Raw genomic sequence first — 11,800 nt, 5'->3', positions numbered from 1 at the left:
CTTATTTAGCCATTTCAGCCCTGGTATTGTGTTAGAATTTATTTGTTCTTCCAGCCATGGGCGCATCCGCATTCTTTCGACAGGCATTGTTACCTGCGCTGGAAGGAGCTGAAGGGAACAAGGGACAATGTTACTTGTTTTCCTGGTAGCACTCAGCACAAAATACACACAAACCTACTTATTAGCAATTTGCAGGCACTTAACAATCATCATACTGACTTGGGATCTGTGTAGGAGGCTCCCCTAAGAGCAACTGAGATGATAAGACTTTCTCCACAGCAGAAAGTGGTCAGTCTTGTGGTACATCTACATTAGTAAACCCGTCACATAAAGATACATTCCAATGGCAACAGCTTTTCTAACGACACAGTCAGGATACTACAAAGAATATCAGTTGTCCTCCTGCAGAGATCTCTTTCATTGGCCTACGTACCTGCATTTGCTGAATACATTTTTTTGCCAACAAGAGAAAACAACAAAACCAGCAAACAAAGCCACACAGGAAACATCTCTGTACTAGCTATAATTATATATCTACTAACTAGAGTGTTTTCAAATGGTTACTTCTGTCGCACAAACTTGATTAAGATAGCAAAAGCTGTTCTTTTCATCACAGTACTTCACTGGACAGCTTGGCTCTGGTTGCGCACTACGACCCCTTCCCTCCAGATTTATCTGATCGACTCAGCCACTGATTTTTTCTTAAACTACGTTTCAGTAGTGCTTAGCTAGGAAGGGAGCACTCTGCAGCCCCCTCCAGGGGGGGACATGCCAGGATATGTTATGTTATTCAGCTAAGGCTCGAACCGTCGTCTTTGTCTCTCCATCTCACACACACAGGCACACGTGACCCTGATGCACTTCCCCACTTAGAATGGTAAATTATTGACAGAAGAGTCCAAAGTCTTGAAGCGAGGACAAATAATTTTAAAAACATTAACCTATCACAAAGTGCCAAGCAGCACTAGATGCAGATTAAAGCACTGCATAAAACTCCTGCTAACCAGCCTGCAATCAATCATTTCCACATTCAAGTACTTGCATTTAGGCTTCTTCTTCTCTCCCCCACTACACCACACTCAGCTCCTTCCTCTCTCCTTTGTTCTTCACAACTGCACTCTCTGCACCATTCTTCAACTTCTCTGCTCTGCTATTCTTGTCACCTTTGATGTTAAATAATAAAAAAAAAAGACAAAAACAAAAAGACTAGGCTACACATCTGAAAGCACACAGCAATGACACAAATGTAAATGTGTTTGTTCTTTTTTCCTATGGGATTACGAGCAACAGACAAACAATTAGGCAGCACCAAGCCCACACCCAGCACAAAAGGAAGAAAAATGTTCAAAGTTTCCTTGCTCTGAGGACATGTATTTCCTGAAACTAACAAGGAATTAAAACCTGAGCTCAACAATAAGGCGCTGATATGTTTCCAGTGACCAAAAAGGTCTAAAATAGCTTAGAAAATGCTTCCAATTTCTCAGCTTGCTTTCAAGTTCACTTCACATATAAGAAAGCAGACAACCCTGGAGCCCAGCAACTGTGGAACGCTCCTGCAAAGCCCCTGTCTGTGCAGGAGCAAAGTTCTTTCCTGAGTGACAGTGACACAGAAACACAAAATCATTAAGGTTGCAAAATACCACTAAGATCATCTAGTCCAACTGTCAATGTAGCTAAAATGCACTATTCCCTCTTCAAATATGCAAGAAGTACAAGCACTTTTTTACAAAGCAGATGCAGCCAGGCCCCAGAAGCCCTTCCAGTGCCAACTGTCCTGTATGGAACACTCAGTGCCACTTCTCACCTACCAGAAGTAGGGTCAGAGTTGAAAAATGCAAATGACCGCACTAAAAATGCGAGTGCATTTCTATTTAGCTGTCAAGGAAGAAGCATGCAAATGCAACCAGCATCTCATAAGCTTTTCTTCTTAGGACTTTTTCAAATATATGTACACTCTGAGACAAGTCAAGGAAACACTATGAATAATCTTCAGATTTCAATTTGTAAGTGCGTGCACAGGATGCATCCTGTGTTGCAGCTAACAAGCCTCTAAGACAAATTTCAAGCCTAACTGAATGAACTAGTTACACAAAAAGCAAGGAAGTAACCTTTAAAGTAGCAGCAGCAAATTCCACTTGGGGGCGAAAAAAATAAAAGCTGCCTTTGTGAAAAAGTGATGCTTTTCAGGAGGGAAGAAACTGCTGACACCACTGCTGCAAGGAAGGAGGCCTTGCTCAGAACGGCAAGGTAGAGACATTTATCTAATCTCTCTCACGTCCCCAGGGGCTCTACCAGCTGTTCCCTGCAGATGCTCATCTCCTTCCCAGCGCCTGGAGCCCTCTGGAACTGGCACAGAATCCGCAGCCAGTAGCACACACCTTCACATCCATCACCTGTACCATTTCAAATTCCTCAGCGCTAAGCAGAAAAGCAGTTTGACGTGTGAGAAGGGAGGAGTGGCTTCCAAGATCTGTTTATCTGAAAGTAAAACCAAAGCCAGCTAAAAATAACCTGTGGTGATGTCCAGCTGGAGGGAGCTATGGGCATCTTCTGGGGAGCTGTATTTCACAGAAGGGCAAACACAGCATGTGTGCATTCATCAAAACATACCCTGTGCTCCTCAATGACCATGAGCTGAAGAAAATAAAGCCTGACGTTTTCATTAAGCACTCCCGGACCCTTCTGCCTTGGGACAGCACGGACCATAACGATGCTAAAATGCAGTGTTTTTTTGGCAGCCGTACGTCAACAACATCTCTGCAATGAAAATAACAAGTCAGCTCTATCTAGCAATTGTTTGTGTGAAATGAAGGTGCCACATCTTCCCTCCAGGGCTGTCAAACATGTGCTTTGCTTGTATAGTAAGAAAGGCCACGATTCTGCAATGCCTCAAAAAGTAACCTCTGTATTTCACTACTGCCTTCCAGGATGTGTGACACAGTTCAGAGGCAGGGTTAACTGGTGCACCTGGGAGTCTCATGATGATGGCTCCTTTCTGTGCTGTTTTTGTTGCTGCCTTCACTGTCAGCTTGAAATCCAACCCTCTGCGAGTGGTGGCACAATCACCTTCTGCCGTTGATTGTTGCTCAAGTTTTTAAAGATCTCTACAATTCCTTTAAACAGGCAGCAAAAGCACGTTGAGTTTCACTAGCCATCACTAAATATCAAGTCATCTTCAATCTAGATTAGAATATGTTAATTATGAAGCAAACACAAAGCCAGAAATGAGGGTGAGCCATACAAAACACAGGGCATATGGAGGCCACTTCTCCCTGGTGTTTACCCATAAGAAAGGAAAAAGTGAAACAATGAATCCTTTTAAGGAGAACGAAACTTTAACATTTAGAGTCTGAAGCAGGCCTGCAACACCAGGAGTGCCTCTGCACCTACCGCCCACTGCCCATCAACCTTCACAGTGCACTTCCCCTTCAGACTTACCCTCCTGGAGTCACAGCTACATGTAGGTGCACGTACTTTGTGCTCTGAGACTGCCTTCGGCTCCATCTCAATCTCATCATGAGCTAAGGCTTTTCTCAGCCAGATGGCTTTGTGAACACGATGAGGAAAATATGAGGGTTGCAAGCAACACCTTTTTCTGTAAGGTTTGTTCATTCGGCTGAAGCTCAACCAATGCTCCCATCCAGCAGAGAGGGAAGTGCACTCCAGCATAAGAGCTGCTAGAGATGACAGGTGGCATCCCCAGAATCCAAAACTGCTAGTGAAGACACTGTGCTTTTAGACCACAGCTTCAAACTTGGGCTGCAGTGACCTCCAGCACCTCTCTAGGGAGGGCTCAGGAAAACGCTCAGCATTTCCAGAGAACCATGCTGAAGTCAAGCTTTCTGGCATGACACTGAGAATAATTTGTCTGTTTTTTCTTCTGGTTTATAATTGTCCTGTGGTGGGGAGAAGGGAGGAATAAAATCCAAGAAACACAATCAACTGCTAATGCAGATGGGACCCAGGAAAACATTTTTCTATCCTACAAGAAAAGGACATGAAAGTAGGCCTACCTACTGGGAATTCATTTTGTCAACACTTGCCATTCTTAACAAGAAAGCACATCAACAAGAACCACAATTTGTAACTATACATCTTAGAAACATATTAAGCTTGATAGCTCTGTTAATATAATTTCCCTTTTCTTGCTGCATTTTCATCAACGACATCTTTCTTAAAGAGAGCCACAGTCAGGGGCTGTTGACTTAGCTGTGGGAGCTGGAACATACTGACTGACATTATTTCAGAACAGCCATTACCCTTCACTCAGTGATGTAAGTCTGTGGGGAATAATAATAGTACAGTAGCACTTTACAACAGCACTGTAGCACTAATACTGCAGTAGCACAATAATAGTTTGACCACTTTTGAGGGTTTGTGCTAGTTCTGCAGTCAGGTCCGACTTCTGTTTGCAATTAGATACCATGAAAACATGGTGGAACCTCCTCTCTGATAAGCCATAAACTGTCTGAATCTCACACATGCAACTCAGAGAGAAAAAGTTATGGAAGAAAGATAGCACAAGTTGCTGCAGTCTGGACAGCACAACCCAGCTACGAACACAGAAACCTGGAGGAGGCCAGCCAGCAACACAGCTTCTACGACAACATATCGCACTGGAAAATTTCTACATGGGAATTGTAACTAGGGTCAAGCATACAAGCCAACTTCTCAAGAAAGACAGCTGAAGGAAAAGAGGCACAACAGTGTACAAAACCGAAGCACAGGTGTAAGTGCTCTCATGAGCAGTGATACAAAGAGCATTGAGCAAGTGGCTGTCACTACAGCTTCCTCAAAGCATAATGTTCTATTGAATTTCAGCTCCATACTTCTTTGCCAGATGCGTTTTCCTAACATTCTTTATGTAAGACTCTTTGGAAGGAAACCTATAGCATTTGTTTGTTTTTAAAGAGATATTTGTAAAGTATTAGTTATACTCAAGAGATATTTCCCTTTTAAGAAATATTAGAAAAGCTGTAAATGACAGTTGGGTTACATTCTATCTATCCTCACAGCTTTACATACTTTCACTGGCAATGTTCTACAAACAGCCTGTAGCCCTCCCTGCTGTATGCTGAGACATACTAGTAATTTCCTTGATACTAGATAACAAGGAAATGACACTACTGACATATAGAAAGCATAACCTTTGAGAATGAAAAGCTCCTCAGGAGAATTATGGTAGTTGTAGAAAGAAAGTGAAAGCAACAGTAGAGCATGTAGTAAGTCTGAACAGCACAAGATGTTCTATTCCCTTCCGTTTCGCTCTGTCTGACAGCATCTGGATAGCTGAGAAGTCACAAAGGTTATCTCCAAACTACAGACTGCTCTATGCCTACAACAAGCATAGTTTTTGAACTTATCTCTATGGAAGCAAAATAAATATATGAATGAATAAATAAGTAAATAAAAATGGAGAAAGCAACCTTTCTTTTCCTATCACAAAGTAAGGATCTGGATATGGAAGTACAGCTGTGAGAAGGCAAGGTGAGGTAGGGCACTTGGAGGTGTATTTGCAACATAGGTCACAGCCTTCCCCCAGAGGCACAAAAAAACATCTGTTCCCTAGAGGTCTTGTGCATAATATTGCATGGGATCTATTCCTCTTTCCTCTGCAAGCAGAGAACTGACAATATTTAAAATAATAATAATAATAATCTGGTATCTGTGCTTTGCTGATAATCTTTTAAAGTGTTCTCTTTGCTTCCTAAGGCTGGTGCACATCAGAGAAGCATCAATCACTCTGTGTGACCAAACACATGCCGAAATGAGACCATACACTAATTTTAGGATTCAGGGAACTGGGCTCTGTATTTGTCCACGTGCCAAGACTGTTCAGGGATACAAAGAAACATGATCTTGTTCTGACGACCAGCACTTAAAAGCAAAATTCTGTCCCCTGGTCACAACTTGGACTCTGTCTTCACACAGCATTTTGCGTGTATGGACTCTGAGCAAACCTAGCTTGGAAGTCATCCTATTCAGAGATATTTCCTTGGGTAAGAGAACCTGTTAATGTGACCTGGCCAGAAATACTTCAGACACATAAACAAGATTTAAGTTGAAATATACATGTAGCTGAATTCAGACATCTGAACTGCATCGAACTGCATCCTACAAGAGACCTCCGCTTGGGTGTATTTCACATCTTCCAAAAGCACAAAGGAAACCTTACTGCTGATGCTGCCAATGCAGAATTAACATGCCTGCTTTCTGACAACCCCAAATTATGCAAATACACGTTATCTTTATTGGAACCTACAGCAAAACACTTAATTAAAGTAACATTAGTAAGTGAGGAAAAGTGTGCATATTCGTTCTCACAGGAGCGGAGTTGTAAAATAGAGATACAAGGCAAGAAGGAACAGGAAGCCCTAGAAAAGTCTTCCTAGACTCATGAGTAAATTCATGATACATAGCAAAACAGGTACCCTCTCTGGTCTTTTCTTGTCATGCATTAATGGTGCCTCTCTCTTATGCTCCCTACAAATACTGACACTACTATACAGGGACAATGCAAACATCCCAACTCTGCCTTGTGCTCTCCTCCACTGAAAGCCTACCCACTGCTCCACACCCCCTGGCCATAATTCTTGATCCACACTGCTGCAAGGCCAGTACATTTCCTGCTCTTTAGCAACACTTTGGCGGCAGAAGCAAACAAGGTCTGTGTGAGTGTGCTATGTCCTTCCTGAGCGTCACCAACAAAAACATCGCACAAGAGCCAAGGAAGGTTGTATCTCACTTGCTCAGGTGCCTGCAGGAAGGAGGAGATTCCATCAAGACAGGCTGGAAAGCCAACAATTAAAGAGCAGGCAGGCTGGTAAGGCACAGGTCCTCACAGTGCTAGTACGCATGGCCTGGTCTGGCCTGGCCATTAGTAAGGGCAACCAAGGGCAACCACAGAGAAATATTCACCTGCTTACCGCAGCTCCCAAACCACAGGCCACACCAGGATCATGGCTGGAAATCTGTGGGATGGTGCCAGCAACAGCTACACAACTTCCAAAAGTCCTGCTCGGCATGGGCTGTTGGTGCTCACCTCGGGCTGTAGGGTGGTGTGACTGGATGGCAAAGAGGGGGTTATCAGCATTCCCCTCTTGTGCTACTGCTGCAGGCAAGGAAGATAGAGATAGGTGGAAGGAAAAAAAAAGTCTTCTGTCCTCGAGGGCTGGAGGGTGGAAAAGCTCCCCAACACTCCTTACAGAAGAAAAAAAATGGAATGAAAGAAATACCTCAAACACGTACTGAAATCAGCATTATATACTGCACGACAAACAAGCCCAGGAAAACATACAATGGGAACTCATACTGCATAGAGTGTATTTCATCAGCCCTATAGCATTTCTGTTCCACCCAAAGGGTGTTAACATGTCCTGGCTGGGATTCAGACATTACACATCAAAACAGACTCTTTCCTTTGGTTTCCATGCAAGGCTTATTTTCCCTCAGCAGCAAAGACATGAGTTGTTGTTTTGTAGTGATCTCAGGCATTGTTAAAGGTAGCCCTTGGATTTGCAGACTAGAACTGCACCAAAGAAAAGCAGAGATATCTTAACACAACAGAACAAGACGTCTGACTTGTGCTTCTGCACTGAGCTACTATGAAACAATGCTTCAGCTTCTCAGCACCTACAACAAGGTTTCCATTTTACTGGCTTTTATGCTGAATATAAACACAACATAAGATATGAATATGTGCTGCTGAGCCCATTCACTTCTTTGGCAACACAGTGACTTCCATCAGCTGGGAACTTGGCCCAGGCTTCTAACAAATAGATTTTTAAAGATCATCCCTACAGTATCTGTGCCACCAAGATCATCTATCATTTGTACACCCACAAATGTCCCCAAGTCTGGTGAGCATACAAAGCCGCTGTTTCACTTTCAAGGAATACTTTGTTTCCTTCTTTTCTTTCTTTTGTTTCCCAGGTCTCAGCCTGACTCAGGATGGAGACGCCAACTTCAGATGCAGTCAGGATGACAGCACGTCCACACAAACGGTAGGCAATGGCATGTGATTACACACAGTTCTCTAGAAGTGTGAAATACAGCCACAAATTCTACCTGATTTATTTAATCCTTAAGCTTTGTTTTATACCTGATGATTGCTCAAGATTTGCTTTCAGCACCTGGGACATGTCAGGATTTTCCCCCCAAAAACTGCCAGAAGACCAAATGGTCATTTTTTCAGTAGTAGATCAGTCCTTCACTCAGACAAGTTTAGAAAGGGCTTGTTTACAACAGGAAAAATCACAGGCGTGGTTGTCAGGCAACAATTAATTCCTTGCATCGGGGAGCAGTTATCCCCAAATAAATCAATTCTAATCTGGAATTAACTGCTCACACACGAATTCACTCTCTAACACCCGCATACAGTAGCTGATGCGGCTCCACTGCGGCCAAACCCTGCACATTCTTAAATCTGTCAGGAAAACTCAGCATTTGACAGCTGATTCATAAGGAATTTTCCAGGCTGATGAAAATACAAGGCTGTTAAGGCTCAAACAATTATCAAGAATCGCTTCTTTTATCATACTAATGCAGCCCAGCAGCATTTTTTAAAGTCCCTCCCTGGCTCTGTTAGACTCAGTGCCTTGTGAGTAGGCTTACAGGAAACATCCCTAAAACATCTGCCGAGCACACATTTCCTACACTGGTCTTTATGAAAGCAAAACCAAATCATACGTGCAAGTACTTAAAAGATGGGGATTATACACTGTAAACATCTTTTTCAAAGCCTGCAGTCCTCCTTCCCTGTCCTGTCGTTCCTCTGACTAAATAACACGGTCAGGGCTTTATAGGACCCCACAAGCAAAAAAAGCAGCCGTTGTAAACCAGAAGTCCTTAATCTCAGTGTTCCCACACTGGTAGCTTGTGAGGATCGGGCAAGTCTCCAGAAAAGATGGTTATGTTTTAAAGGCACTCAGAGAGGCAGAAAAATTATTTCAGACAGCTAACGCCAAGAAATGCGATCAAGGAAGAGCTTTCACATTTACTGGCCATGACCTGAACCTGATCTAATCCACCTTGCTCAGATTTGACTCGTTTCCCACAGCTAGCCTCGTTTGTGTAACATACTGTTCTGCAACACACAGCAAAAACTATTTGCACACTACACTAAAGTACGATTTAATATTTGCTTAAAGCTTTCGCTTTATTGTCTGGGCAAAGGCAGCCTCTACTACCAAAGTTAATAGCTAACTCACACCTTCTTTTTGCTTCCCTGACTTCTAATCACCAGCACAGCATCCAGAACCGAGAGCAGAAGTCAGAAACCATCCCTGCCTAGCTTCTCACCGAGCACCAAAGCCAGCCCTCTTGTGAAAGCAGTTTATCCCTCACTTCCAACAGAAGGGATGACTCCCAAATGTCTGGCTAAGATGGTTTCCAATATTAAAGAGAAATATATGCTATTTCGGATTAGTAAAACACACTTCTGCCACTTACTTAGCACTCTTGCTTTAAGGACAGACCACAGAAGGCACAGACTTAGGGGCTGGGATACTCTGAATCATCCGCACGGCAAGCTGGAAACATGTCTGTCACATGCACTTATTTATGCTTACAAAAATAGCACCGTGAAAGAAGCAGATGTGTGAGCACAAAAAATAACTTAAATTGAGTTATTTATTCTAGAGATACTGGCAGACACTGGTGAATTTAAGAGAGAAATGTCCCTCTCTTGTATGTAACCCTTAAAGGTCTCCATTTCAAGAGTACTAAATAATAAAGGCTTAGTAAAGACACGTGCTAAAACAGTATGTTGTAATCCTACTTGGTACAGAAATGCTACTCTTTCTACCACCACAGCACATACAGGAACTTCTTTACTCATTCATGTTGAGATATGAATGGTTAAAGGGATTGCTTACAAAATATGTTCTTCCTCTAACGTTTGTGTCAATCACAGACTAACAGCAAAGAGACAGCCTCAATTCCTGATCTGCAGCAGCTATTTCTATCTTGGAGGCTTCCTAAAATACTGCAGAGCTAGAGTGAGACCACTGAACTCATCTTCATTGCTATTCTGAGCCAGATAAACAACATTAAGCTAAACAAAGCCAGTCTTCAGCAGCTTCCTTCACGAATCCCAAATCTCCAGAACAGGTTTGGGATCCAAAGAACTAAGTCCTGATGCACCCGAACATCACGCTCACCAAGTGTGTGAGAATTCAATCTCTGCAGTCGAAGTCCTTCATTTTGCACTCATACAGCTCCTCAATACCCAATCAACACTTTGTTCAATACAGTCTGTGAATACGTGTCTCTCCATACGAGAAGGATACACATTCAAGTTTCCCAGGCATCCCAATGCCAGTATTACTACAATGTTTCCAAACATTACTTCCCCACAAGAGCAGGGCCACATTGAGCACCGCAGGGTTATCACAGGGAGAACAAGATAGGAAAAGCATGAACAGGAAAACCAGTGGGAAAAGCTCTTACTTCTTATCCTTTATACACTTAAAAGAGTGTTGTCCTGTAGAACTCAAATTTACTAACAGATGAAGTAAATAACGACATGGAATTTAATTTTACGAAGTCCAGCTCTCATGCTTCCTTGCTCAGTGTTTATTCTTTCATTTTTGCCAACTTGGAAATGAAAACCAGTGGAGTCAGTTTCACTTTTGTTTATATTCGGTTTCAATTTTATGCTCAAGTTTTGCTTTCATGTTTTTAACATCACAGCATGTGGATTTCAAATCCTGCAGGAAAGATTTCAGCAGCTTTAAAGTATTTGCTTCCTATCCTCCCCTTTTTTCAACTGTGGAATTATTTTTACTTTAGATAAATTTGGTAAGATGCTGTTACAAATTCTGAATGCTTTTGGCAAGAGAATTGACTTATTTTGCTTTTAAAAACTGATATGCCACGCTGAATTTAATTCAATAGTTCTGTACTTTCCACTTGTTTCATCTTTGAATTAAATTAACGCACATCTGCACAACTCAACAAAACATCTTCAGATTAAGAGCAGCAGTGTACCAAGGGGACAGAAAGCCCGTATCATGCACCAAACACAAGTTCTACATACACATCAAATGCATATACAGACCTAAACTTGTTCCTACATCCCCTTATGGATGAATTAAGGCACTGTCTTGCTTAGGTAATGCTGTAAGAGCTTCACTGTAATGCCATCAAGCCATGCCCAACAACAACAGAAACACCGCAGCACAGATTTTGCCTTCTGTGCACTCACTGAGCCCCTCAACTCACAGATATCCCTCCATACATACCACAGAGCAGAACTTTCTTACAACAAGCTGTAAGCAAATCCTCCTTCTTTTGTGCTGTACCCGTGGTAAGCATGTCGGTCTTTAAAAACTGCTGAAAACTATTCTATACAAATGGTTAGAAACATCCACTGCAACACATGTCAGTGTGCTTTTGCCACAGCTTAGCTCCATTCTAACACCTTGATATGTTGCAAACATATCCAGCAGTAACTGCAAAAGTGAGTTAAGTGTTTTAAAGGCTATCAGTAAGACGTATGTGCTGCACAATGCATTCATCATGCCATATACAGAAAGGGTAATTGTATATGTTAGCTATAAATATGTAGGCATTAAACTCTTAACTATCAACATGCTAAATTTATAACAGTTATAATCAATACTAGCTTTTTCTACTGGCTATTTTAATCTTAACACAAGAGCTCATACATTATCAGTGCAAGGAAGAACCTTCATGATGTTCACAATTAATGATTCAGTGTATCTGAAAATAAGAAGGAAGTTCTTTAACTACACTGAATATTTTTTCCCATAAAGTTATTCTTACATGAGGAATATGC

The 11,800-nt window shown here is 42.1% G+C and overlaps 1 protein-coding gene across 6 annotated transcripts in view; it reads right to left on the bottom strand.

The window, feature by feature from the left end:
- IRF2 (interferon regulatory factor 2) overlaps nucleotides 1–11,800 on the bottom strand; it is a 41,360-nt gene that overhangs the window by 23,911 nt on the left and 5,649 nt on the right. For 3 of the 6 annotated variants that reach the window (XM_085222415.1, XM_085222413.1, XM_085222416.1), the window contains exon 2: nucleotides 1–108. The exons of 1 other annotated variant lie outside the window; for it this stretch is intronic. In XM_085222415.1, coding sequence (XP_085078541.1) covers nucleotides 1–87 — 87 coding nt within the window. In that variant the 5' untranslated portion in view covers nucleotides 88–108. Of the gene's footprint in view, nucleotides 109–1,042; nucleotides 1,099–2,610; nucleotides 2,758–11,800 lie in introns of those variants that run through there. 2 more of the 6 variants (XM_085222414.1, XM_085222417.1) reach the window with 2 other exon arrangements.

The sequence above is a fragment of the Meleagris gallopavo genome, chromosome 4 (genome assembly GCF_905368555.1).
Source record: "Meleagris gallopavo chromosome 4, MGAL_WU_HG_1.1, whole genome shotgun sequence".
NCBI lineage: Eukaryota > Metazoa > Chordata > Aves > Galliformes > Phasianidae > Meleagris > Meleagris gallopavo.
This window is presented reverse-complemented; position numbering and strand designations above follow the sequence as displayed.